The sequence below is a fragment of the Drosophila santomea genome, chromosome 2L (genome assembly GCF_016746245.2).
Source record: "Drosophila santomea strain STO CAGO 1482 chromosome 2L, Prin_Dsan_1.1, whole genome shotgun sequence".
NCBI lineage: Eukaryota > Metazoa > Arthropoda > Insecta > Diptera > Drosophilidae > Drosophila > Drosophila santomea.
In genome coordinates this window covers 7,449,158-7,476,500 of record NC_053016.2, presented here as the reverse complement: position 1 = coordinate 7,476,500, position 27,343 = coordinate 7,449,158, and the positions used below count along the sequence as shown (strand labels likewise).

At 41.4% G+C, this 27,343-nt stretch overlaps 8 protein-coding genes across 16 annotated transcripts in view; 5 read left to right on the top strand and 3 right to left on the bottom strand.

The window, feature by feature from the left end:
- Nucleotides 1–337: 337 nt before the first annotated feature.
- LOC120458195 (protein piwi) lies at nucleotides 338–6,272 on the top strand. The gene is made up of 8 exons (XM_039645769.2): nucleotides 338–493; nucleotides 2,883–3,467; nucleotides 3,521–3,841; nucleotides 3,914–4,068; nucleotides 4,298–4,498; nucleotides 4,550–4,741; nucleotides 4,873–4,983; nucleotides 5,104–6,272. Exons 1-8 carry the CDS (start codon nucleotides 410–412, stop codon nucleotides 5,984–5,986), a joined length of 2,532 nt encoding a protein of 843 aa, XP_039501703.1. The 5' UTR covers nucleotides 338–409; the 3' UTR covers nucleotides 5,987–6,272.
- Nucleotides 6,273–6,839: 567 nt separating this feature from the next.
- LOC120458201 (wiskott-Aldrich syndrome protein family member 2) lies at nucleotides 6,840–11,944 on the bottom strand. 5 transcript variants are annotated; one of them, XM_039645812.2, is made up of 7 exons: nucleotides 11,740–11,944; nucleotides 9,869–10,677; nucleotides 9,599–9,700; nucleotides 8,926–9,006; nucleotides 7,528–8,207; nucleotides 7,217–7,463; nucleotides 6,840–7,062 (listed from the first exon to the last, which is right to left on the bottom strand). In XM_039645812.2, the coding sequence occupies exons 2-7, from the start codon at nucleotides 10,611–10,613 to the stop codon at nucleotides 6,884–6,886; spliced, it is 2,034 nt and encodes a 677-aa protein (XP_039501746.1). In that variant the 5' UTR covers nucleotides 10,614–10,677; nucleotides 11,740–11,944; the 3' UTR covers nucleotides 6,840–6,883. The 5 variants fall into 5 exon arrangements, with proteins under 5 accessions (XP_039501746.1, XP_039501716.1, XP_039501731.1 ...); XM_039645782.2 differs by lacking the exon at nucleotides 8,926–9,006 and having other exon boundaries at nucleotides 11,740–11,943; XM_039645797.2 differs by lacking the exon at nucleotides 9,599–9,700 and having other exon boundaries at nucleotides 11,740–11,943.
- Nucleotides 11,945–12,166: 222 nt separating this feature from the next.
- Nucleotides 12,167–12,850, top strand: LOC120458236 (ATP synthase subunit g, mitochondrial). The gene is made up of 3 exons (XM_039645824.1): nucleotides 12,167–12,260; nucleotides 12,317–12,371; nucleotides 12,461–12,850. Exons 2-3 carry the CDS (start codon nucleotides 12,332–12,334, stop codon nucleotides 12,718–12,720), a joined length of 300 nt encoding a protein of 99 aa, XP_039501758.1. The 5' UTR covers nucleotides 12,167–12,260; nucleotides 12,317–12,331; the 3' UTR covers nucleotides 12,721–12,850.
- Nucleotides 12,851–13,511: 661 nt separating this feature from the next.
- On the top strand, nucleotides 13,512–15,515 carry LOC120458121 (DET1 homolog). The gene is made up of 3 exons (XM_039645655.2): nucleotides 13,512–14,572; nucleotides 14,637–15,360; nucleotides 15,419–15,515. The coding sequence occupies exons 1-2, from the start codon at nucleotides 13,628–13,630 to the stop codon at nucleotides 15,318–15,320; spliced, it is 1,629 nt and encodes a 542-aa protein (XP_039501589.1). The 5' UTR covers nucleotides 13,512–13,627; the 3' UTR covers nucleotides 15,321–15,360; nucleotides 15,419–15,515.
- On the bottom strand, nucleotides 15,431–16,412 carry LOC120458122 (homeobox protein Hox-A3). The gene has a single exon (XM_039645657.2). The coding sequence runs from the start codon at nucleotides 16,162–16,164 to the stop codon at nucleotides 15,604–15,606; it is 561 nt and encodes a 186-aa protein (XP_039501591.1). The 5' UTR covers nucleotides 16,165–16,412; the 3' UTR covers nucleotides 15,431–15,603.
- Nucleotides 16,413–17,006: 594 nt separating this feature from the next.
- Nucleotides 17,007–18,415, bottom strand: LOC120443854 (vacuolar protein sorting-associated protein 72 homolog). The gene is made up of 4 exons (XM_039623220.2): nucleotides 18,183–18,415; nucleotides 17,990–18,122; nucleotides 17,625–17,925; nucleotides 17,007–17,565 (listed from the first exon to the last, which is right to left on the bottom strand). The coding sequence occupies exons 1-4, from the start codon at nucleotides 18,314–18,316 to the stop codon at nucleotides 17,078–17,080; spliced, it is 1,056 nt and encodes a 351-aa protein (XP_039479154.1). The 5' UTR covers nucleotides 18,317–18,415; the 3' UTR covers nucleotides 17,007–17,077.
- Nucleotides 18,416–18,587: 172 nt separating this feature from the next.
- LOC120443820 (transmembrane protein 214-B) lies at nucleotides 18,588–23,928 on the top strand. Of its 4 annotated transcripts, XM_039623166.2 has the most exons (8): nucleotides 18,624–18,862; nucleotides 18,936–19,237; nucleotides 19,293–19,907; nucleotides 19,973–20,177; nucleotides 20,245–20,390; nucleotides 22,392–22,808; nucleotides 22,919–23,037; nucleotides 23,109–23,928. In XM_039623166.2, exons 1-8 carry the CDS (start codon nucleotides 18,742–18,744, stop codon nucleotides 23,221–23,223), a joined length of 2,040 nt encoding a protein of 679 aa, XP_039479100.1. In that variant the 5' UTR covers nucleotides 18,624–18,741; the 3' UTR covers nucleotides 23,224–23,928. The 4 variants fall into 4 exon arrangements, 3 of the variants coding, with proteins under 3 accessions (XP_039479100.1, XP_039479113.1, XP_039479122.1); XR_005615601.2 differs by lacking the exons at nucleotides 22,919–23,037; nucleotides 23,109–23,928 and adding an exon at nucleotides 22,203–22,322 and having other exon boundaries at nucleotides 18,588–18,862; nucleotides 22,392–22,533; XM_039623179.2 differs by lacking the exons at nucleotides 18,624–18,862; nucleotides 18,936–19,237; nucleotides 19,293–19,907; nucleotides 19,973–20,177; nucleotides 20,245–20,390 and adding exons at nucleotides 20,631–20,697; nucleotides 22,203–22,322.
- Nucleotides 23,929–24,488: 560 nt separating this feature from the next.
- The window catches only part of LOC120443839, a 38,443-nt gene continuing 35,588 nt past the window's right edge, over nucleotides 24,489–27,343 (top strand). The window contains exon 1 of one of the 2 annotated variants that reach the window (XM_039623200.1): nucleotides 24,489–25,106. The gene's annotated coding sequence lies outside the window, so the exon portion shown is untranslated. Of the gene's footprint in view, nucleotides 25,107–27,094; nucleotides 27,199–27,343 lie in introns of those variants that run through there. The other variant, XM_039623208.1, reaches the window with a different exon arrangement.

The following is a 27,343-nucleotide window of genomic DNA, read 5'->3' as shown; positions in this document are numbered from 1 at the left end:
TATTTGTAAATAATCTTTTATGAATGTTCAAATTGTTACATCAGCTGTTATCAATGGAAGTCTGTTAGATTTTGCTAAAAACCTTATGTGTCTGCTTAAATTAAAAAAAATAGTGTGCATTACTTTGTTCTATTTCACTTTACTTACAAAGTTCAAAAAACCTAAAATATAATTATATGGTAGAAATAATTAGATGGTAGAATAAATATATGGTAGAAAGAACGCATTTCGACTATTTTCAAAACCGATGGTTTTCTGTTGGCAGACTGATATCGATACATTCCAAAAGTTTACCCTACCAGGAAATATGGTCATCTGGTCACCCTGAGTCCAAAGCGTCGTTTTTGAAGTCCTCTTTCAGTTCCTATTTGGAAGTTAGAAGTCATAGATCGAGTGCCAAAAAATAACCATGGCTGATGATCAGGGTCGAGGACGCAGGCGTCCACTTAACGAAGAAGAACCCTCCAATTCCCGAGGAAGTGGTGATGGGCCGGTATGTAGACACAAACATATTTACAAAATAAAAAAAAAATTGCTTTCCTAAAACGGTAAAGCACATTCCTTGGAATTCCGTTATGTCGCACATACAAGCACATCCATGCACGCGCATAGATGGTAAATGTCTTTGTGTATAAACAAAAATCTGCGCATTTCATTCTTCGGAATTTGACACCAAAGGGAAGTACTAAAAATCCTTATATATAAAATAAATAAACAAAAATCCAAAATGAATTTGAGCTTGAAATCGCTACACAATCTGTCCTGGTCAATACATTGTAAAAATTTCTGAAAAAAAACAAGCCTTGTGTTATTCGGACAAACTCCTCAGCAAGCATAAAATCTTCTTGAATTTCGATGACTCGACATTTCATGCAGAGGCATCCATTATATTCCCTCAAACAATTCCTGTCACTAACTACATGCTCATCAACGAATGTAGTATACCCTTTTACTCTACGCTTTACGGCTCTTGATTCTTTTTTTTTTATATAATTTGTTTTTCATTCTTAAAACTTCATGTTGAATTTAGACAGTTATATATTGTGAAACTGTAGGCAAAGCAAACACAAGAGAGAACGCTATAGTTGAGTTCCCCGACTATCAGATACCCGTTACTTAGCTAGTGGAAGTGCAAAGGAGAAATTTCAACATTAACCGTTCTTGGCGGTTTGTGGGTGTTAAAGTGGGCGTGGCACAACGATTTTTGGCAGATCGAGGGAAATTTACAAGACTAATCAACATATCAACATATTTTTCAAAAGTGTGGTCGTGGCAGTTTAGTGCGGATTGTGGGGGTAACAACATTTGAAAACAAACTTGCACTGCGTCTAGTCTCTGGAAGCTTTATGCTTAATCTTATGCATGCTTTCTATCTTTTCCCAAAATCAAGCTTATTAATATTCAATTCATGTTAATTGTACATCATTGCGATTGTTTTAAGTATAGAAAGATGAGTCTTTTTTATTGGTGTTGGTGAACCGATCATTCTTTTTTGAGATTATTTCAATGAAAATTTTGACTTTTAATAATCAGATATAAAATCGTATGTCTGTCATTTCTTATCAAGATGATTTTTAGTATGTGTACATACATACAGTTGCTAAAAAAATAATAGAAGCACCACTACGTATTTTATCCTCGAAAAAAATAAATTAAGGTTGCGGTACCGAAGGTACGAAATACAGATTTTTCGCATAATGCTTGATATTTTTTCCATCAAAAAATGAAAAAAAAAATTTGAATTGTCCATACCTTTATTTTTTATAATTTTTTTTGGGCAGCAAGGTCTAAAATGAGGCGAAAACAAAAACAGCAGCACTATCGATTTTTTTAAATATTCAATACTTGTCGGCGGTTTGTTTTGGTGAAAAGCACATGGTTATAAAACTTGACATTTGTATTACTATTTCCAACATTATTTTTTAAACATACCTTAAAAAAAATTATTAAAATGGGACGAGGAGAACATTGCACTTCAGATAAACGTGACATGGTCAAAAAACCAGTTTCTGAAGGAAAATCACATAGAAATATTGGTCTAATCATTCAATGCTAAAACAAAATGATAGGAAATGCAATAATGTATGGGCTTGTTTCTCGTACTATGTAGTTGGGGCAATACCAACATATACCATGGTTAAAAACAATCATGGATCAACATGTGTTTGTGGATATTTTGGTGACGATGATGCTACCCTTTTCCGAATACTATTAAGAAGACAATGACCCCAAGTACACCAGCAGGAAAGCCAAGGATTCGTTCCAAAATAAATCTGTTCCTGTTTTGGATTGGCCTGCACAGTCCCCAGGCCGTAATCCCATCAAAAACTTTTTGGTCAGATATGAGAAAAGCAGTTGTAGCTTCAAAGCCAACTAACAACGAATAACTTTGGGTGTAATTGAGGAGTCCTGGAGCCAAATATCCTTAAAACGGTGGCAGGACCTGGATTATTCCATGCCAAAACGTTGCGATCCTGTTACTGGTAATAAGGGATACCCACCTAAATATTACATTAGTGGGAAAGTTGTAGTTTTATCACGCAAACATTTGTTATTAGTGAATTTTTTACTATCAAGTTTAAAATTGAAAATTTAAGCATTTTTCACAAAGATCCTTATTTAAGATAAGAATAAATAAAACAATTGTAGTTATTTTTTATTTCCTAAAAAGTGAATTGTTTAACCTTTCTAAAAAGGTATTTCAGCTCCTTTTAAGCCCTAAATTGTAGGTAGGAGACGTATTCAAAGTTTTACTGTGCAAGTGCTGCTATTTTTTTTTTCGCAGCTGTATGTAATTTATAATATATGTAAGAAATTTATCTTACGAGTAAATATCATCCATCGTTTAAAAATATATTTCACCTAATTTTTTTTTTATGCAGAGGGTGAAAGTATTCAGAGGCTCTTCATCGGATGGTTTGAGAGCAGACCCTCGATTAGAATCTTCAAGAGTGAGGGGATCCCTCGAGGAAGCCTCCAGGCGTGGAAGTGGCCCACAAGAGCGAAAGCCGCGGGGCGATCAATATGATTACCTGAATACCCGTCCGGCTGAGTTGGTATCCAAAAAGGGAACTGATGGCGTCCCGGTTATGCTGCAGACAAACTTTTTCCGACTAAAAACTAAGCCGGAATGGCGGATCGTTCATTATCATGTGGAGTTCGAGCCGAGCATCGAGAATCCTCGTGTCCGTATGGGAGTTTTGTCCAATCACGCTAACCTTCTGGGATCCGGCTATCTTTTCGACGGGCTGCAACTGTTCACCACCCGAAAGTTTGAGCAGGAAATCACGGTGCTCAGCGGAAAGTCGAAAATGGACATTGATTACAAAATATCCATAAAGTTCGTGGGATTCATATCGTGTGCTGAGCCCCGCTTTTTGCAAGTTTTGAATCTCATTTTGCGGCGCTCCATGAAGGGCTTAAAGCTGGAATTAGTTGGTCGAAATCTATTTGATCCCCGAGCTAAGGTAATTTCGTTTGGAACCCTTTTAAATGCATTTTTAATATGCTTTTTTTTTAGATTGAAATAAGGGAGTTCAAAATGGAGCTTTGGCCAGGCTATGAGACATCGATTCGCCAGCATGAAAAAGACATTCTGTTGGGCACTGAAATAACTCACAAGGTTATGCGCACCGAAACGGTCTACGACATAATGCGACGTTGTTCGCAAAATCCGGCTCGTCATCAGGACGAAGTTCGAGTAAATGTTTTGGATTTGATTGTCCTTACAGATTACAATAACAAAACTTATCGTATCAATGATGTTGACTTTGGACAAACTCCGAAATCAACATTCAGTTGCAAGGGTAGGGATATTAGTTTTGTGGAATACTATCTCACTGTAAGTCTTTCATTTACCACGGATATACATCGGCGTACATACATGGTTTCTACAAACATTTATTCTCCTTAGAAATATAACATACGCATTCGTGACCATAATCAGCCGTTGTTGATATCTAAAAACAGAGACAAGGCTCTAAAAACTAATGCCAGCGAATTGGTGGTACTAATTCCTGAGCTTTGCCGAGTGACTGGACTCAATGACGACATGCGCTCAAACTTTCAGTAAGATTTTTAACAACTTGATATTATTATACCATATTTACCTGTGTCGCATACTAACCTTAAATAATCATTCAATTAAATCTTCCGGAATTGTTTTCCAAAACATATGGATGAAATAAAAATGTACATCATATTAAAAAATATTTCAAATATTGGTGATACACACTATAACATTTAATAAATTATTTAATGTGTTTTGACTACCTCTTCACTTGTATTTCATCAACAGGCTTATGCGTGCCATGAGTAGTTACACGCGAATGAATCCCAAACAACGCATTGATCGATTGCGCACTTTCAACCACCGCTTGCAAAACACTCCAGAAAGTGTAAAAGTTTTAAGAGACTGGAACATGGATCTCGACAAGAACGCTACAGAAGTACAAGGTCGCATAATTGGACAGCAAAACATCGTGTTTCAGCATGGAAAGTAAGTTGATGGAAATAAGCACAACAAGTTTATACTAAATATTGATTTCAGGGTTCCTGCTGGAGAAAACGCTGATTGGCAAAGGCATTTCAGAGACCAGAGGATGCTCACCACTCCGAGCGATGGCCTCGATCGGTGGGCTGTCATCGCGCCGCAAAGAAATTCACATGAGCTAAGAACTTTACTTGATTGTTTGTACAGAGCCGCTAGTGGAATGGGTCTACGAATTAGAAGCCCCCAGGAGTGAGCTATTCAAAAAACACGCATACCTCACCTTACGTATTCACTCAATTCGTAATGCGAGGTTTCACGTGCTCACATATTCGTTATTTGTTTCTATGGTATATCCACTTTAACTATCGTTTTACACACAGATTTATAATTTATGACGATCGCACAGCAACTTATGTGAGAGCTATGGATGATTGTGCCCGCTCGGATCCCAAACTTATATTATGCCTTGTACCCAATGACAACGCCGAAAGGTATTTATTCTCCTTTAAAGTACTCAAAATTTGTTAATATCTAAATCCAATTAATGTATTTCCGGAAGAAACCGTTGTATATAAAAATAAAATAAATAACAATAAAACATTTTATTTTAGATACTCGTCAATCAAAAAGAGAGGCTACGTTGACAGGGCTGTGCCCACTCAAGTTGTGACCATTAAAACGACTAAGAATCGTAGCCTTATGAGCATTGCCACCAAAATAGGAATTCAACTGAATTGCAAGCTGGGATATACACCCTGGATGATCGAACTGCCCTTGTCCGGACTAATGACGATCGGCTTTGACATTGCGAAGAGTACACGTGATCGCAAGAGGGCATACGGAGCATTGATCGCCTCCATGGATCTACAGCAAAACTCCACGTACTTCAGCACGGTTACGGAGTGTAGTGCTTTTGATGTGCTCGCTAACACCCTTTGGCCCATGATAGCAAAGGCCCTGCGTCAATATCAACGAGAGCATAAGAAGCTGCCATCACGAATTGTATTCTATCGAGACGGCGTAAGCTCTGGTTCACTAAAGCAGCTTTTTGAATTTGAAGTGAAGGACATCATAGAGAAACTAAAAGCTGAATACGCCCGCGTAGATCTAAGCCCACCGCAATTAGCCTATATTGTGGTTACCAGATCCATGAACTCGCGCTTCTTCCTCAACGGACAGAACCCTCCGCCTGGCACTATAGTTGATGACGTTATAACTTTGCCCGAACGATATGACTTTTATCTGGTCTCGCAACAAGTTCGCCAGGGAACAGTGTCGCCGACTAGCTACAACGTTCTTTACAGCAGCATGGGTATCTCCCCGGATAAAATGCAAAAGCTTACGTACAAGATGTGTCACTTGTACTATAATTGGTCAGGCACCACACGAGTGCCCGCCGTTTGCCAGTACGCTAAAAAGCTTGCTACCCTTGTCGGTACGAACTTGCACTCCATTCCGCAGAACGCGCTCGAAAAGAAGTTTTATTATCTATAATTGGGTATACTTTTCGATGGAGTTCTGGACCCTCCCTAAGCGGCAGTAATTGAAACTTGCCCAGCCATTTTTAGTTTTTAAATACTTTCCTACTTTTGTTCACCACTTCAGCATTTATGGCTGAATATTACGTATTTGAAATGCTTAACTGCTCTCTATTCTAAAAAAAAAAAAAGTTATCAATCAAGACATGTTCATTAATTTGGAATATAATTACTTTATTTGTATTATATATTTTAGTTTATGTAAAGAAAATTACATACATCCATGTTTGCTTACTTAACCACACATCCATGGCTGCTTATATTCGTGAAACATATTTATTAATTATACAGGTATTTAACTTTCACAAGGATAATACAAATTCATAGCTTGTTGAGTATATTGAAATGCTACGGAGTTCGATATTTTAATGTATTTGTATTTACAAAATTCTAAACTTTCATTTTGGATTAATGTTTTATATTGAGTTCAGTGATAATATCGATTATTTATAATTTAATATCCAAACACCGACTACTATGATACAGAAAAGCCCATATCTATTTAGACCTTCACTCCAAAGAAGCGAAAAAAACAAGCAAGTCTTTAAATCGCGTTCTATGGATTGTCGTCTAGGCTTAAAATGCAAATTGCGTTTACTAAAGCGATTAATTTAACCATAATTACTCGTTGGTGTATATACAATTCTATTAAACTTTTGATTTTAGACATATTATTTAGGATTAGGTTTAGGTTTATATTGTATAAAGGGTGGTAGAAAAGCTTTGGTGCTTTTGTGTAATCCAATTTTATACCACGCTTGGTTAAGACCATCGTATGGATTAATTCTCTTTGGAATTACTTTTTCTTCTTGTTTTTTAGAATTATGTCAGGCTTTAACGAGTTAATCAGGGATCAAGCCGATGTTTCGTTCGGTTCCATCCAGCCCTCGCTGTCGTCTTCGCTATCCGAATCCTCGGACTCGGATAGTTCAATAGCCACACGTCTGGCCAAGATTGAAGCCACATCCAATGGCGCCGCATTTCGTTCTATTTCTTTCTGCTCCGACTTTTCAACTTTGCGTAGAGTAATACCTGGAAAGAGTAATTAAATAAGCGAATGGGTAAATTACAATATTTAAACCAATTAAAAAGAGAATATCTTAGTCTAAACCGATAGGATTAAAGTTTTGTTGTACTCTCTTAATCCATTCAAACTTTAAAATGATCTGCATTTGCAATTACTCACCATCTCGAATGGCCTTCATCAAGTCGTTGCGTGGGTCATGGAATGGAGGCAGCATCTTTTTGGGTGCAACAATGTGGGGCACACCATTTTGTTGGCCGGGCTGCATATCGCCATTGGCCAGTGATTTGGGAAGAATTTGATGCGGGCGCAGTGTGTGTTGATTTCCACTACCCATGCCTTCCTCTACTGGAGGCGGTGGCGGCGGCGGTGGTGGCGCGGCATTAGGTGGCGACATCTTAGGCGAGTGCTGAAAGAAATTGTCACAAATGAAATCAAAATGTGATTGATAACACCATAACTGAATAACAAACCTGATCTGGAACCGGCGGTGGTGGCGGCAAGTCGCTAAGGGAGTTCAGTTGATTGCCCGCCATCCCCATGCTGTGGAAAGTGTTGCCCAGCTGATTTATGACTATATCATTGGCATTCTGGACGCTGTTGGGAGTCATCTGCGGAGATCCAGCTCCCGACGAACTGTTTGCCCGGCCAAGCAGTTTGGCCGCCATGTGCCCGCTGTTGACTCCGTTCATGCCGGACATTGGTGAAATGACGTCTGGAACTGGTGGAGGCGGTGGCAACGCATCCCGACTGGTCGACATACTTCTGCCTCTTGTCGGAGTGTTGGCGTTGGAGGCTGTGGGCGTACCACCACCGCTGCCATTCGACGGCGGAGCCGGTGGCGGCTGCGACGGACGCGGCTTGTTACGCGACGGTGTTCCCGGTCCATAGATGGGCTCTGGCGACATCATACCCTGTCCAGTTTGGCCGTACAGCGCATGCGACTGATACATGCCGGCGTCATACATCTGCTGATGCTGCATGTGCATCTGCTGGGGGCCACCCATGCCGTTGCCGAAGGTGGCAGCATACTGATTGCCCATCTGGGGAGGGAGCTGCTCGTAGGTGCTACCGTCAATCTGCTCCGACTGGTAGCTTCGGTTCAATTCGATCGAGTTAGGACGAGGCGGACGTGTATCGTACACTCCCATATCTAGAAAAACGAATGTGGGACATTAGAGCCATTGACTAACACCGAAATAAAATCAACGTTTATACAGGACACACATCTCATTTAAAAACACGCCAATTAGATTGTAATTACACGCGATGAACAATAACACACTTATGTAATTACAAGCAATTCCAAATTTCTGTGCAGATGAGACAGGCCGCTGGACTCGAATAGAAATTTTGAAGAATATACAAACATCCGATTAAAAGTTATTGCAAGCCCGTTGCACAGAAAACAATTTAGAGATACTATCGTAGAATAAGATGTGGCGACTGAAAGGAATTAGTATAGCTGCAGAGTGACATGTAGACGTAGACATGGAAATTGACTGAACTACAACAGAAAGATAGGAGGATCCTAAACAAAAACTGCGGATCAATCGTGAATCGCGAGAACGAAATGAATTTAAGTATTATGCAAAATGCAAAGTGCATTATAACCATAATGTGCACACACATTACATAAATATTGCAATAGTTAACAGTGTTTTGAGATAAAAAAATCTGCACTTTGCATGACCATGAAACTCATAAATCATCGTCATTCCGATTGATAGTTTGAAAAAGAGAGTGTTCTCTGTACACACAAATGCTAAAGGAACTCAAAAAGGATTGCTATTAAGGTAATGGGATAGAAGCGTGTGAAAGAACATATATAGTCTTTACTGAGCTTGCTAAAAGGTGTGTGGATGTCTAACCTGCAATCGCAACGGCGGTTTGCTTGGTGACATTACTGTTATTCTCCAAATGCGAAAGCATATTATAAGGCTTTACTGTATCTGTAAATGAGATGGTTATGCGCGATTGATCCATTCGTAATTACAATGCTTATTATGTTCACGTTCATTAATATCGTAACCAAAAACAATAAAAGAGTTCATATAAACAACATGCAAATAAACAAACAAAAGCTGCGGAAGATAATCGACCATTTAAAGGATGAAATTGTAAGATTCTCCGACCGTATTTACCATCAACAAGGCGAACTTCATTAGAAGAATGTCACTGAATTCAAATTACAGACAAATCATGATCGAAAGTCTTGCTAACTTTCAGAAGACTGAACTAAACTGGCAGTTTTTAGATTAAAGTTTTTCAATGGAACTATTGATAAGTACTGTAGATTTCATTAATTTTTAAAGCGCTGAAAACTTTGTTTCGGTCACCTTTCTTTGGGTCGTGAATGTGTGGGTTAATTTTAATTAACAGCAACTTTAAAATAATACAAATTAGTGATCTTCGAACTGGGTTTTGAGGCGCATCGAAAACTAGCGAGCTTTTGAGTGAAGTAGGTGAATGAATGGCGGGTACATCTGTTTCGTGGGATGTCAGCCGGGCGGAAATAAAAGCTACGTGGCCCCATCATCGTACCTACGTCTTGAATATTACCGACAACTTGGTGGTGCGCATCGAGAGTGCTATGCCGCAAATCGATGTCAGCCTCGCCCACAGTCTGTATTTTGACTAGCTGAACTACACGGGCAGACAGGACATAATTGATAATTAAAATATACCATTCAATAGCAAGACAAGTGCAAATAGTCAGTGCGCGAAACGAACGTTCCAATAACAGCCTATGAATTTGGTTCGCACTGAATACTTGGCTCTCTCGGAGACCAATCCCTTTCGCCAAGTACTTACTTCCGTAACCGGCTTCTTCGTTGACCATGGAATTTGGTGTGCGGTAGATAACGTTGTTGGGCATCAATGTTTCGCCGTGCACCAGTGCACGTTGTCGCTGCTGTTCGCGCGTGTTGTGCGGCACCCTGATTTTGGTCTTCTGTTTCTTATTGCCGCGTCCAGCCGCTCCGCCGGCTCCACCTTCCTGCCGCGGTCTGTTTAGCTTCTTGCCCTTGTCGTGCATCACACGTTCGGTGTCCTTCAGCATCTCCTGTCGCCACAACTCAAAGAAGTAGTTAGGATCCGTGTAGAACTTAAGACCATCCTTGCCATCGTCTCGATAAACGTTAAGCTTGTCCAGCGGCGGTGGCTTATCGCACTGGGCATATGTGTCCATCATGGGCGCCGGCATGGTGGCGCGCGAGAAGATCTGCTGGTCAAACACCTTGGCCGACTTGAAGGCCTTCTTTCGGGTAATGTCCGTCAAGGGCACCTCCTCAACTGTGCTGTCCAGCTGGGTTACTTTGATGGCTAGGCGGTCGATTCGCGCCTGCAGCGAGTTTGCCCGATCTCCGATGTTTCCCACGTCGCGGGCCAGTTCACCGAACACATCCTCTGCGTGCTTGGACAGCGAGGACAGCTGGCGTATGATGTTTGTCAGCGTGGTGTTGGTGACCGTCTCCAGCTCCACGGACTGCAGCTCATCCTGCTGGTACACGGATCGGGCCACATGCACGGGTTCAATCGATCGTTTGGGCAGCGGCATGGTCGGGCGCAATTGACAATTATCTCCAACTTGGCACACCCGTAAATTAGCGCGTCCTCATCGACTGAAAACGAAATTAATAAATTATCAATAAGGTTTCTATATAGAATAATATATAATATCTTTATACATATTTAATAATATGAACAATAATAAAACCGAAATGAATCTCTCTTAAATATTAAACTCTGTATTATCTAAGTGTATTCACTGCGTTAACCGTAGATTCACTACCTAACCTCATGAGAATTGAAATTGAGAAATTGAAATTTAAATAATTTCCTTTTAAGTCCGTTGTCAATTGAAAATACTTCATCATTACACATTGACGTGTTATGAATTGGTTGATTTCTAGCTTAATTTATTAAATACAATTATGTGTTTTGATATTCTTATCTGAGTTTTATTTTATTTTTGAAAACTATACATAAAACACTTTGCTTTGTTTATACCTTTTTAAAAAAAACATTCAATGGTTGTACTATCAACACTAGTTTGAAAGAAGATTTGTCATCACTACACTAAGCCGTCTGAGAAAAATACAGAATAGTTATTGCAGAAGATTTCTCGAGACGCTTATCCAAGTGAGACGTGTTTTTCACTATCGCCGAAATGTAATTTAAATTGTTTTGTGATATGCGCGACTGCTGAACTCGCAGTCTGGACCACACCCCACTGCAACGATACCCACAGCGAGGTGATAAGGGCGTAACGCCCAAGTCACCCCCGCAAGATGCACTTTGCAGTCCCGGCGAGATTAGTCGATAATGCGCCCCTTTTCGGTGGCAGTATCTGGGTGCTACGACCTGGGGCCTTTACGTGGGCACCTATTCCATACGTGCATATACGTATAGCATCAGAGGCCTCCCCACCAACGCAAATTAGACCGTCACGCACTCACACACACGCACGAGCAGCAGCAGCAGCACCCAAGTAAATGTACATATGTGTGGGACGTCTGACTCTTTGAGATTTTCGCACTGAAACAATCGCACTAAATCGCAACAATGCACACAAATGTATCTCTCACACTTTCTATTCGCAATGCCTGCTGCGATTTTGATTTTAAGCAGCGCAGCTTAGTTTTACACAGTCCACCTCACTTTACAGCACCTCGCACACTCACCGCCCGTCACACTTTTAGCTCGGCGGCTGGCACCACAACAAACATTAAGCAGCCACTTCCGTTTCGGGGGTTCGGTGGCAAATTCGATCCGATGAGAACTCTAATTAGCCAATTCGGGGCTTGAAAAATGCAAATATTTGCTCGTTTTGTGGAAACTAAGATTTCCACACCTTTGCAGTGTGACCGAAGCTTTGCGGGTTGAGAATACTGCAGGGTCTCATCATTTCGGGAAATCTGACTGAAATACTAGTTACTACACGATGTGGGGAAAAAATTTAGTTTTTATAATTATAATAATTATTTGAATGATTAAAATGTATAGCTTAGTTTGAAAAGAAATGTATAATTTTGTATTATTATTTGATTTAAAACTTTTTTAAAAAAAAGTTATTAATAATTTCATTAATTAACGTTAAGAAATACGGTATTTGGTATTTTTTTGATTTATCCGCCTATCGATAACTATTGCTCCAGCCCTGGTCCCAATACATAACATCTCTGTTTCGTCGCACATTGAATAGGTAAGTTTTCCGCACATTTCGTTGATTTCCTCTTGTATAATTCCAACTGCTTGCAGAACCAAATTGAAAAGATGGCGGGTTTGGCTACCAAGGGATCAGGACTTGTGAACAGTGAGTGTCTCGATTCGAATGCCATCGATTTGGTGCACCACCTTCAGCGCTTGCCAATCGCAAAATTATGTAATGATCAATTTTTGCAGGGCTCCTCACACAGGCTAGGCCCCAACTGGACGTGTTCCTGAAGTACGCCAAGGTGGAGCTGACGCCCCCGACGCCCGCCGATATTCCGGCCATCCGCCAGGGCCTGGGCAACATCATCAAGGGAGCCAAGACCGGCGCCTACAAGAACCTCACCGTTCGCGAGGCCTGGCTTAACACCCTGGTGACCGCCGAGGTCATCTTCTGGTTCTACATCGGCGAGTGCATCGGCAAGCGCCACATTGTGGGCTACAATGTCTAAGCTTACTATAGTCTCCGCTTGGTAGTCACTGGAATGGGAAAAGTAATCCGTAACAGATGTGTATATTTATATGTCTGCGAACATTTCGACTCTAAATAAAGTGAAATAGTAATTTAAAATTCCGAAATAATACAATGTCTATTAAAAAAGTTAAATCGTTTGCGCGGGATTAGTGTAAGCTGTAAATGAGTTTATGTGAACTTGTTTGGAATCTTATGAAGCGAAAGACGACCAAATTTCGAAATTGAGGTGAATCCTTAAAACATTTCTCAAAGTGTACAACGGTAAAAACAATTTTTCATCACCTTTGTAGGCGCGATCCCAGAAAAATAATATAATATTAATTCAAAATTGGTGTCAGTTTAAAATATTGTATACGGGTTAAAGTACACTTAATGTTTTTTTAGCTTAATTTAAAGATTTTCAATATTTAGAAATCTTAGATTTTTAAACAGGTTACTAGGAAACTTTTACAGAGTTGCATTTGATATAATACAAATAATGTATGGACATTATTTAAATCATATTTATAAACAATTTCATAATCAAAGAGGCTAACAGTGGCAGAAATACATATATGCGCAGGCAGAATTCAAAAGCATAAAAAATTATTTGTATTTTAAAATAAACACTTTTTTTAAATTTTACTTTGATGGATTATTTCTACACATATTTGTTTAGGAAAAAATAAACAAGTCGTTTTAGTTTTTAAAAACCTTAAAACTATTTTTTTTAAATATATTTTTTGTGGTCAACCACTTGTAGTCAGAGTATATTCTTCTATTCTTACCACGGTCACACTCAACTTTATTTATCTTGCGATCGGAAACCAACTGTTTCATTGCGATCCCCAAGAAGCCGGCTGGCTTTATAAGAATTGGACAGAACTTCCCCATGATCTGGCAGGATGGCCTACGAGAAGCGCCTGCGATCGCAGAACCTCGTGCATCTGCTGCAGAACCGCGAATCCGGATACACCAACGTGGGCAGACAGCTGGGCAGGATGCCGCTGTTGGCCTACGAGCGGCCCTTCTACAAGTGCATCACGCCCTGCCTGACCATTGACTCGATTACGATTCCGCCGGTCTATCTGCGCAAGTTTACGCCCGATGGCAGCAAACTTCTGGCCTTCTCCCAGGATCAGCGCAGCCTGATTATCTACAGCTACAGGGGACTTAGTTGCGCGGCGGTGGGTGAACTGATACGCCAGGCGGATGTGGGCAGTGGGGAGTGCTTTAGTAGCCAGGACAGCATCCTCAAGAGCACGATCTTTGAGCGCCTGTTTGCCACCAAGGAGGCACTGAGTCTCTGCCAGGGCGACTATGGCCTGTACTATCTGCACCGGGAGTTCAGTGTGTTCCTAGAGGAGGGTCGATATGTCCTACTGGCGGCCATGACTGTTCTGCGCGGCGCTCTGCCGGTCGATGACTACGTCCGGTACCCGGATCTGTTCGACAAACTGGACGCTTTCTCGTATGTGTTCTTTTTAGTGGACTTGGAGCTAGGCTTAGTCACAGATAGACTAATCCTGCCCAACGACTCCATCGTCATTGCCCACAATCACGGCATATCGGTTTTTGGGTCCACAGTAACGATTATGTCCCGGCTGCACCAGTGCGTCTACGTCTACTGGGTGAACGACGGTAAGTTCCACGAGCAGGAGACGATTGGTCCCCGGCCGCGGGACTTTATCGAGAAGGCAACCACAAATTTTGACAGCCTAGACGCCACCACAGTTTTGCCCATAACGCACATTAAACAGCGCGTCCTCAGCTTCCTGTACCGCCAAATTGAGGCTGATAGTGCCGACACCACGGAAAAACTTAAGGAGTTTTACAAAAACTTTGAGTTTGTAAGTAACTGCATAAACATTGTGAATAGGCTTCCCACCCACCCTTACATACTTTTTTTTTTAGATAGAACACATGATCATGGAGAGAATGCAACTGGTGAACAAGGAACTTATACTTTTGCGCTATGAAGAGCGGCCCAAAGATACCGACACCATGCCAATGGCTCCATCACCCCGCCGCTTGTATGTATTCTATACTATAACTGGCGAAGAAGTGATTGGCGTGTATCCGGATTATTCCATCGACCTGCTGCAGATCATACTGCAATTCTATGACCAAATGAGCAATGTGCGATCGCTGCAAACCGGAGATGCGCCCTCGTTGCCACTGCATTTCTTCCTAAAGCAAAACTTTGTGGATGCCAATGAATCGGTGCCCTTCGTTCGACATGCGGCCTTGCGCTTTAACCCCAGCGTACCAGTCAGCTCCCAGAGCCTCTCGCCGTCGCCCTATCTAAGGTTCAACGAATTCAGTTACGACGATCGGTACGTGTCGCCTCTGGAGCGACCCAATCCTTGCTGCGCCGAGCCCATTGTATTTCGTGACCGTTCCACGCAGTCGATCAAGTTCAGACTGCACGCCACAGCCCGTCGGCAGATTAGCCCTCTAGCACCTCGGGAACTGTGCGCCTTTATTTGGCATCCTTTTGAGCCACTGGTGCTTAGTATCCAGAAATGCATGAACAGCTACGCCTACCACGTGCACTTGTACAACCACAGCACGGTTGTGGAGCAATCGAGTGCCTAATGTGTACATACACTGTATATTTTTGTATCATAAGTGTATAGTAAGTGCGTTTTTTATATGGCAATACATGTGATATTACAAATATTGTCTCCCTTCAGAAATATCTTCAGTTGAAATGGTAGGAGAACAGTTATTTTTTGTATTTTACTAAAGAGTGTAAAGCAGTATAAATGTGACAAACACTATTCAACTGGACTTGGCTACATTGTATTGAACGTCGACTTGAAACCCGAGGCCCAAACCAATGTTTACAATTTCATGTAACATTGTATCGCGACTACGACTACGTTGAAGATTGGTGGTGCCCGTCCTCGTTGTATTCCTTGTTGACCTTAAGGGAGTGATTAATAACGCTCGAGCCGCCTGGAGGATAGTTTGGTGCTCCCCCTGATCCTGCGCCGGGAGCAGTCTGCTGTGCTTGAGGCTGATTGGAAAGCGCGTTTGGGCTGTTAGCCGGATTCTGTCCAGGAGCGGTCTGTGGTGGGTAGCCGCCTTGATATCCGTACGGGCCGGGGGGATACATTGGCGGTGGAGGAGCTGGCTGAGGCACTTGTGGTGCTGGCGGCGGCATATATGGATTGTAGGAATATGGAGGGTAGCCACTCATTGGCGGATACCCAGGATACGTGGGATATTGCAATGGATATGGGTACATAGGGAATGGTGGCATATAGCCCGGACCACCATATGCGGGATAATTGTACTTGTGCTCCGTTGTGGTGTACTTGTGATTTTTCTCCCCACTGTTGCTGCTGCTGCTGTCGCTGCTATCACCGTTCACCCGGACAACTCCGTACTGGAGTACCAGTACCATAAGGACTCCAATCGCCACACAGCTCTTCATTGTTCCGCTTAACCACACGACGTTCGTTTATTCTAAGCTCACGGGTTTGACTAAATCTTGCTCACGAAAATACCTTGTCCGTTCACACAATTCAAATAGCCAGCGCGTGCGTTGATTTTGATAAGTCGACAAAAATATACAGATGCGACAAGGTTGCGGTGGGGTCCACTAAATTAATTCCCTGTAAGAGTTTTAAATTTAAAAACAATTTCATTCGGAAATTAAAATTGAACCACACATACTATACGCGCTCAGTAATAAGCCAATAAATTATTATTATAATATTTGTTGTCTCAAAATGATGCAAGTACCCTTACTTATTTATTAGCTATTGTGTGTCGGAACAACAACATTTCCTCCCGATTTTGTTATATATTGCATAGAGGCTGTGTGCTTATCAATTTGACGCAAATTATGCGAAACAATTTTTATAAATAAACTTAACAGAAGACTGCGACGATTTTATTATTAAGGCAACTAAACTTTTAAATAGAGCGGTAATCAAAACTAGATACTAGAAAGTAATAAATGGGTTCCATATAAATGGGATCAGCAAGATAAACTTTCTTTTGGGGATAGTATTATTATCTTGTTAAGTCAATAAACCGGATGCTGCTGATAAAAAAAACAATCAAAACAGACTGTCCGTTGACTATAAAAACTTTTCAAAGATTACGTTTTGGGAAAAACCCTATGTACTTCTTCATGGTCGCAATTATATGAAATATATTTAAAAGATTTCGCTAGGTAAACGTTTCCTACTGCGTATAATTTACGAGGGTTGGCAAAAAAGTAGTTTCTAATTTGTAATTTATGTTATTATTCATTACCTTAAATCGATGTTTATGTTTGTATATCAATTTTTATTCGAAAAATAATTATAGCTTAATAGACTACAAAAGTGTTAGCATTTCTAGTTGTTTTCGTTCTTGCTGGCAGCTGCTGAAGCCTTCAGACGATTCTCCTTGACCAGCTTGCGCCACTCTAGCCATTTGGCCAGCTCGGGTTGCTCGCTGCCTCCGCCCTGCTGTTCCAGCTGCATGTAGTATGCCTCGCGCAGAATTTTGAAGGCTTGAATGCTGTAGTAGGGCTGCTGTGTGACCGGATCAAAGTAGCGGGCTGGCAGCCTGGTGATTGGACAGATGCCATTGCTTGCTTTGGGTGGCGGTTTGTGGCGGAAGATGTTCTGGAACACTTTGTCATTGAAATCGTTTTCAATGGTGACAAATGTGCGTTCGCACTTTCCAGCGAGTTCCTTTAAATCGCTCGCAGGGTTAGCTGCGCGAATAGGCTTTCGTATCGCTGGCATGGTCAGTGAATGATAACGTATTGTGGGCCCGGAGAACGTGCGCTTGGTGGGACGTGATTTCTTCTTCTCCAGCTCCATTTTTTGGAATTTCTCTATAAATTCAGCAGCAGCTTGTAATGTAAATGCTACCTTGATTGCTTTAAATACCCACCCAAAGATTTAATGTTTTCTTCCTCGGTTATTTTGGCCTCCTCCAGCAGCTCCTCCTGCGTGGGCATGTAGTCCTCCACACGCACCTTCTTCTTTTTGCGCTTGCGGGCATCGTCCAATTCCTTGAGGCGTATTTTGGTAGCCTGCGTCTTGATGGCCGTGGATGTGCGTATGGATTTGCGGCCGGAATCGAGAACCGTGAAACGGGGACGTGGTCGCCGTTTCGTTACCCCACCACCAGGTCGTTTCTTGTGCAAGGCCGGTGCGGCCTTTGTTTCCTTCTTGGCTGCAGGCTTTGTTTCCTGCGGATACCATTAAAACTCATTGAAAGTAATCACAGGGATATAAAGTATTTATCGTTTGAACCTTATAAGCCTTTGTGTTAACGCCACCTCGTTTTCGCTTTTTATCGGGCGCCTCTTCCTGATCCGAAATGGGTTCATCATGCTCATCAATACTGAAGTCCGAGTCCACCACATCCTCCTCTTCGTCTTTTTGCCTACAGAGTGGATTTGTTATGGTTTATACATTCAAATTTCTTTAAGTGATTGGTACCCACTCGTATTCCTTATCCTCTTCGTCCTCCTGAAATCCACCATAAGATGTTTTGTAAAAGTCGTCCTCCTCTTCCTCATTCAGTAAATGGGCTATTTTGTTGCCGGCATTGTTGCGCCGGGAGCGCGACGCAGCCATTTTTTGATAGTTCTATACAAAAACTATGATTAAATATTTTTTAATAATTTATAAATGTAAACAATCACAGCAGTGTGACCGATGCAGCAAATGTAGTAAATATCCCGGAAGGTTGAAAACGTTCGATTGCGTTGCACATACGAATTGTTGCTGCCCTGGAAATGATAAGGAAACTAGCTTTTCCAGTAATTTAATTTTACTTGTCAGGTGTTTTCAACACGGTTAAAACTATTTAAACACACAAAAAAAGCAAGCAGCTGCTTTGCAATCGCTTTGAATATCATTCAGTATTTGAAATACTGGAAGTCGGCCACATCACTTTTAGGCCGCCCTGGTCACACTCCTGGCTTGTTGCTTTTTATTCTGCCGGCCGCCTGCATTTCCTGATTTCATTTAATTCTATCAATTAAAAGACTGCTAGCAACATGTCTGGACAATGGGAGGTGGTCTCCAAGTCGCGCAAGCAAAAGAACCTGGACAAGAAGGTGACTGCGCACAGCGAGAAGAAGCGTATTGAGGCCCAGTTGCCCAAACTGGAGGAGCTGTGTAAGAATCTTTTAAAGAGTGCACCTGCTAATGCGATAACATATTTGCCCCCGCCCTTGTATCCACTTCGCAGTGCCAACTCAGCGGTATCGCAATTTGTTCGCCTCCGGCAACAACAACAACAACAAGTCCCATTCCCCTGCGAAATCCAGTTCAAGTGCCTCATCTTCCTCAAAAGCCAATAAGTCGCCAGTTAAAAAGCAAACCGTAAAGAATGCCGCTGGCTCGACCCAGAAAAAGTCCACGTCGTCAGCTGCTTCGAAGCCAAAGACCCTGGAGCTGGCCCTGAGGAACGTCACCCAGGATGATTTTGCAGCCCAACTGGAGCAGGTGAAGCTCAGTTGTCCTGGCTCCGAGCTGCGCTGGTTAAGTCATGTATGTTTCTTAACGGGATTTACCTTATTCCTTGCTAACCTATCGCTATCCACAGATTGCAAGATACTTTAATGAAGCCTTGTCCTATGACTGCGATCCCATCTTCTCTGGCCGCTCCGCTCAGTATCCCAGCAACTTGGCCAGTGCCTCGCTCAAGTATTCGATTGTGGAGTTTCTGGGCAGTGTGGGCGAGCAAAACCTGGAGTATTTTTTCTACTCTCTGCTGGATAGCATGTCAACGGATCTGAACAATAATCAGACGGTGGCAGGTTACAAGCTGATCCTACAGTTGATCGGTCAAAACTGGCCGAACATTTGCTCTAGGAACCTGGCCAAGACTGCGTTGCTGAGGAACTCCTACCAGAACCGCAGCAACATCTGCCTCAGCATCCTGTGGGCCATCGGCCAGGGTGGTTATCAGTCGCTAAACGAGGGCGTTCGCGTGTGGCAGAACCTGATGCTGCCCAATCTGGAGCTAAAGCAGTACACCAAGTTTGTGGTCGAATATATGGAGCGGGTTCTAAGTGCAGCTGCTACCCGAAAGACGTCGGATCCTCTGCAGCTCAACCAGCAGGAGTTCTTTGCCACCTACAATGCGCTGAATGCGCCCTACACCAACCTGCCCAAGGAATGGCAACAAAGTCTGAAGCGAAGTGCGCTTTTGTTGCTTGTAAGTCTGAAAACAATTGATGGTATTTCTTCCGTTTCACTAAACTTTCTTCCTCTTGTGTTTAGCAAAACTATATCAACAGTCCTGTGAAGCATGCCAACATATTCCTTACGCTCTTCCGGGAAATAAGTGCCAGCTCCAAGCAGACTAATGAGATCGAAGGCTGCATTAGTTGTCTGCTCAGCAGCGGCAGAGATGATTGTCTCCGGGTGTGGCGCATGAACTACAAGAAGCAACAGTTGCCTAGTCTACTGCTACTCAAAGCTATAGGTACGAGACACAATTGTGAAAATACATTTAATGTCTTATCTAATGTCGATTTCTAACCGTTTTCAAGACGACAATTGGACCACGTCCACCCATGAGTTGGCTACGTCGGCTGTATATCACTCTTTTCTGCAAGATGTGGAAAACCTGAACGAAGAGCTGCAGGGAAGCAAGCGGAATGAAGGTCACCTAGATAGTTTAAAGGAGGTTTTGCTGGTGAGTTCGGCTTAAATATATCACAAACTTCCACGAAAACGGTCCTGATCCCAGTTAGATAAAAGTTTAAGGTGTATTGTTCTTTTGTTGTACGTAGCTCTGGTAAAAAACTAGTTATTAGATAACATATTTATCTTGATAGCCGTTAAAATTAAAAAATTTAGCCGAACTTAAACGGAACGCTGTTTACAAATTTGAATTTTCACACATCTCTGGTAACACTATTTCCGTTGAGCGTTCGTAAATAGTCTGGTTTTTGTGCATTGTCTAGTCTGGTCACACTGCTGTCGTGAAAAGAAAAACGAAGGTATAAACTAGTAGAACTGACAGTCAAAAGTGAATAAATATTTGCAATCGGTGCTAAAAAGAATGATTTGAGCTTATAAGACTGCAGCTAGCCGAAATAAACTCCCCCACGCAGAGGTAGCGCAACAATTAGCGGATAATAGAGTTAGAGATCAGATGAGACGCTGCCAACGCGACGTCGCTGTGGGAAAGAGATGGAAAGCGCTAGCCGGCGTTCGCCCAAAATTTCTCCGCAATTTAACTGCCTTTTAAAGCCTGGAATGAGCATATATTTATGGCCCGCACCTTAATTATCGCGTCGTCGCAATTGTAGTTGCTGTTGCAGTGCAAAGTGCGTTACGGGCATAAGTGTGCGTGTCATCATTAACGGTTGTGTATTCCGTCGTTTTGCACTGGTATTGGTGGCAGCTATAGCTGCACTTTTCCCATAGCGTTGCCATGCGGGTTCCAGTTGCCGCTAAATTTCTCCGAGCAGAGCAGACGTGTTGCTTTCGAAAAGAGAGATTAGGCATCATTGTGGGCATGGCCATTGGGCATCATAAATTGCCGCATTATCGGGCAACATTCTTATCAGTACACCCAATTTTCGCCTGATCTGATGCTTATTTTTATTTTCCTATTGACTGATGTGTTCCAGCTGCGATTGGCCACTCGTCACTCACCTCCCGCTCCCACTTCCCTCTCTCATCCTGCTAGTGCGCACTCTCCTCCTCTCTTCGCCTCTCCTCCGCACTCTCACTTTCGTTATTGCACAGTGGTGCAGTTTCGCACTCTCACCTGAAAAGGTCGCAACGCCACGATTCCGAATCCCCGCGTCTAAAAAGTACAATTTTAAGATTGCTTCAACACGTGGCATGTCCACGGTGACCCTGATTCTCGTCGGCCTTCTTCCATTCTTTCTTTCTTTCACTCCAAAAGCATAAAAGAGACGAAATTTCGAGGGCATAAGCCATAGTTCATTCAACTCTTTTGTCCACAGAAATTTGAAGAAACTATTGTGAGTGTAAATGATACTTTAGTTTAGAGGCAAGGTATGTTAATTTTGCCCACATTTAAAATTTTTCATTTGCCAGAAATTTAAACATAAAATAAATCTATGATAACCATTTTAAAAACACTCGCAATACTTTAAATTGATTATTTAATTTTCAACTTTTAAAAGTAAATATACATATATGACACACGGATTAAGTTAGAATGAATAAACTCATTATCTGCTAAAATTTGTGCAACATTTAGTTAAGATTAAAATTCGAGTTTTAACCCAAAGGCTGCAGTTTGAATATTAATGTTTTGTATCTGGACAAATTGGTTTTATAACTACGTATTAAAAAATTTTTAATTATCCCCACTCGCGGTTTTTGCTTATTCTCATATCTTAGGTCATCGAGCTCAGTCGCAAAAAAAAGCTCGGCTTAAAAGCTCAAAAAGTCTCGTCATTCTTTTTAGCAAACACTGAATTGCACTGATAAACATAATAAATAATTCCATATTTTTTGCGAACAGCTAAGGAATAATAGAAATACTCTTAGTAATCGAAACGCATTGAAATTAAGTTAGAAAATGGCTCAGGTTAAACCGAAAAGTAACAAACAGGGCGGCAAACCAGCGCCGGCCGCCAAAAAGGTAAACAATTTACCCCCAGGATTTAACAGTTTAGCATTCTTATTAATTTTCTTATTTTATACTATGTAGAGCGTCCAGGAGAAGAGCAGCGCGCAGCAGAAGAAGAACAAACAGAATGCCGCGGCACAGAAAAAGCGATGCGGATGCTGCAAGTGGACCTTGGGCAGCATCTTCATCATCGCTCTGATTGCCGGTGCTCTGTACTACGACACCGAGGTCAACGGCAAGGGCGTCTTCGAGAAATCCGCCACCGGCAAGGTGCTGAAGAATGCCGGAGTGCTGCCGCATGTCCAGAAGTCCTGGTACACGGTCATGAGCGCCGGAGCACGGGGTTACAAGTGGGCGGAAGTGAATGTGCCGCCGTACACAGAGCCGGCGATCAAGACCACCGGCGACCTGTGGAAGCTGGCGAGGAATGCGGCCTGCAACGCCTTCCAGAGCGGCAAGGGATACTTTGGCGCCAAGTGGCCCGTTGTGGCCAAATTCGTAAGTGTCTTTCAGTCGGCGTATGGATGAGGTCATGCGCAAACCAGTTTTAAATTAATATCAAAATGACTTTCGGGCTCCTTTGTTAATATGTGCTATCTAATTTCTAGATTGACCAATACGTGCCCAATTTGTCTGGAAAGATCGAAGCTTTTGCCGCGGGCGCTAGCGATTTAGCAGTCAGCAGCTACGAAAAGTCGGTCGTGCTCATCAAGGAAAAGGTTCTTGTGTAAGTTTGCCCGACTGTCTGGCTCTGATTTCTTTGAGAATGCATCCCTTATGATTCTGAACTTTCTTTAGTGGCCGTCTCTCGCCCGAGAACATCAATCAGGCGCTGAACCAAACGCGTAACGCCGCCCTGGAGTACTACAACCAGTTTCACAAAAAGGTCGACGCATACGCCAAGCTCAAATGATTTTAAGCGTCAGGCACGCTTACCTCTCGAACAGCAACATCATCAGCAGCTGCAGCAGATGCAGACACAATACGCGTCATAGTAAATAGTGGAAGGAAGCCCAAATTTTTCGCAATTAGTTAAAAACCGGAAAATGTTCTGTCAGTCGAAACTCAAGAAGCCATTCACATTCATCAACAACTTCTCGTCAGGTCTAATTAAGAAAAAGCAATACGAGCAAATCTTTGTGGATGCCGATAGTGTACACTAACAATCTAGTAAATTCAACCTCTATACTGATAAATTAGTTAAAGACACGAGAAATTTTTTGTTGTACAACATAAGTTTAAACATTTTTCTCCGAGTTGAGAAAACATTATTTTTAAATTCGTTTACAACGGCTTGCGAGTTTTGTGAAAAGTTCTATCATCAAAATTTTGTAATTGTAATTATTTAAGTGCGTTTATTGTGGCAATGCGCGAAGTGTTAACTCTATTATGTTAACTGAACTTAACAATTCCAACTGCATTTTGAAGGCAAACAATAGATTCAAATATTTTTATACTTTTACTTATAGTTTTCTTAAATTTGTGTGTACATTTCCCCAATACTTGCAAAAAAGCGCGAAACTTTCGATTCGATTTTAAATCTCATTTGTATATTTAATGGAAAGCACGATTATGCATAAATAAAATAAAATTGAAAGATGTGAAGTAAACCCGTAAATTACTAAGGGCGTATTTTTCAATGTTATCTGCGTTTGATTGCGTTGTTGGGGTATTTAGATAAATCGTAAGATTCTGAACACACCTGTTGGCATGAAAAGCAGTGCTACCTCTATCCAAATTCTCAATCCTCAAGGTAAATTTTTAGAGTGAGTGTTTTTTGAAAGCAGTTTATATTTCCCAAAAATGACTGCAAATTAGATCAGTAACATTTCCCGGGGATTATTTTTAGCACAGTTCTCTTGAAACAAAGTAGCTTATATGCCTTGAAAGCAGTACAATTGCGTGATGGAACTAAAAATTCCCCAGTTCTAAATTCTGATTGGATATATGTTTCCACCCATGTAAGCAGTAAGGGAAATTTCTAAGCAGTGCATCATAATTTAAAGCAGTGCACACCAAAATAACCAGTTGCATATTTGAATAATAATTTTTTTTTTAAATAACAATGTGTTTTAATAATTTAAAGACAGATTATCTTTACCTATGGTACAGGAATTCGTTTTCCTATAAAATGGATATAGTTTGCTCTTAATTGAAGCAATAAAATATAGTCCCAGCTTACGTGTAGTTGCTTAAATACTCCTTGCATTTTTTCCCCTTTAGATTTTCGCCCCTTGAAATACAAGGATTTTTCCGAATTCGCCGCAACGTCAGCCGTTTTCGGAATGCTCCAGCCCCGTCCTGTTTTCGGATTGGTCCTGTTCGTGGCTGGCAGGACTCGGTTCACATCGGATCGGTTACTTGCAGCGAGGAGGAAACAACAATACGGAAAAGCTCCGGCCTCGGATGCCGCAGTATCAAATGTATTTCAAGTCGCGGCGCACGTGTTTTGTCCTTTGACGCGGATGTGACTTCGACTCCTTATCGCAGCCTGTGGACTTGGCCGCGAAAGGATATCTCGCAGTTGCTGCATTTGATTGCGGTGTCGCGGTTTCCCAACTTGCCCAAGTGCCGCATGTTTTTTCCACTTGTGCGCGACGGCACTAAGGTCGATCGACTTCGATTTCGCTCAGTGTATAAGGCTGTTGAAGCTAAAGTGAAGTTTCGAATTTTAGGCCGCTTTAAGCGGCCAGTGAAAGATATTGTCCCCTTGTATCAACAACCAACCAAATACTAACATTGGATGCTTCAATACTTCAGTTTATGGAGATATTCGTCGTGCTGCTAACATCAAAAGTGAGTCGAATAGCAGCTTTAATTACATTAATATTAATCCACCTACACAGCTTTATCGCATTCAACGTGTCTCGATTTTCCCCCCTCTAAAACTGGAGCACAGATAAATCAGAGAAAAACATTTATTTCACATCGGAAATGAAGTCGGACGGGCGACGTGATTTAATGCCAATCGAAAATGCATTTGTTACTCGGGTTTCTTGCAAATTATACGCTTAGCGATGGGATTGAAACAGAAAACAGAACACATTTCTTCATGACTTCACCTGAAATTCCTGCCAGTTGCATAAACAACCGGGAGTTTTGTGCAGAAATAAATGTTGAATCAAAGTTTTTCCAAGTTGAGATGGAAGTTTTACCAAGTTCTCCTTCGCCTTATCTGCTGTTGAAGTTCCCTCGAATTTTGGTGCAGAATAAAAAATCGGAACAATCTAATGAGCACGTGTATTGCGGATTGACTTTGCAGTGAGTCCTCATTCCTAATGAGTTCTTGTGGTAATATGAATTAATTCCGTAAACCGCAAAAAATGCATTGGGGGTGATTTGGAAAGGTCAAAGTTGTGTAGTCAATAATTAAACATTCCACAGACAGCCAATAACTGGTGTAGTTTTTGACTTTTTAAAACTTTTTTAAACATTTTGGGTCAAATGTTAGCACTATGATTGTTTTATATATGGGGTAAAAGCATTCGTGGCTAGGTTTTTACCATATAAAAAAATACAAATAATTGCAACATACTATAACTTTAACATTTAATTAATTTAATATTAAAGCAAACTGGCAGCGGGCTTTGTGGGAACTCGTTAAATACTACCATAACCGAAATTTAGAAGAAAACTTGTTGGACAATTTGCCAGCTGCCCTTAAAGGGACCCGACAAAGGCCAAGGACCTCGCAGGACTCTTTGCATGTGGCATTAATTAAGTGTTGCTTGAGGGAATATAAGTAGATGAGCTTGTCTCTCATTAATCTTATAACCTTATAAAGAATGGCTTGAATAGGGAATATACATATACATATGTCCGGGGACAATACCAAACCAAAAAAAAAAAAACCGACATTGAAATCGAACAGTTTTTCTTGCTCTTTTGGCCGCTTTTCGTGTTCCTCTAATTGAATTTGCCTTCGAGCTTTTTCTTTTGACTTTTCTCCTTAAAGATCAAGTGGGCTCCAGGTGCTTTTGTGGCTTTTTGGCCGATGTCCAGGTGATTAATGTGCAACCAGGTTTGTTTAATTAACTTGCATTTATGCCTGAAGTACACAACGGTAGACAAAAGCCAGACCTCAAACCTGATAAGTGGGATTCCTTGAGTTTGAGTGACTCAACCATATAAGTACAGTATACACTTTTAATTAACAGCAGACTATATTTGTGGCATATAAATTGCAATGGCTGAACATCATAAATGCACTATTATGATGAAAATCCATTTAGTTTGGCATTAAATAATCTAAAACATATCACTACTGCATGCCGAGAAAGCACTAAATTCAATTAGCCATCGATGCCACGAGGATAACAATTGCTGTGTGCATTTCGAGCATTTCGAGCCATGTTAATTCGACCACCATTCTTTGATTGGCATCGAAACAACCCAATAACCCAGTGACCAACAGCTCATTACGGAACACCACGGATAAAATCGTTAAAAAGCTGTGATTGCCTAAAGGGTCAAGGGACATAGAGTCGGTATTTATTGAATACAATATCTCTTGGATCGTTCGTGGCGCACTTAAAGTGAAACAAAGTGCAGTGTGTGTATAATTAACATTTTAATTGGTTGTTGGCCTTTGCACATTTACTGAGTGATCAAGGCTATGATCAAGGGAACACCAGTCCGCTGAACAATTTATGTGTTTTATGGCCAAATAAAAAACTATTTGAGTGCGGCTTGCGGGATGTAATTATAATTGCGATGCTTTAAACTGCTCCTGTGACATGGTGGCGATAAGCAACTTGCCACTACCGACAATATATGGGGGCTTAACAAACGTAAAACGCACACGTTCTGCAGCAGGAAAAATAAATGAATGTCGCAGCCATTTGATAGCGGATAAATGATGTGAATGAGGGACATTTATAATGAAGAGGTAAATTCTGAACGAACATTGAATTCCATTGAAGAAGAAATTCATATTGCACATACCAATTCCCACAAACTATCGATATCCCTTTGATTCTGTAAGATCTAACTATTAAATTACATTCTTAGACCAATAAATCATTTTCAAAAAT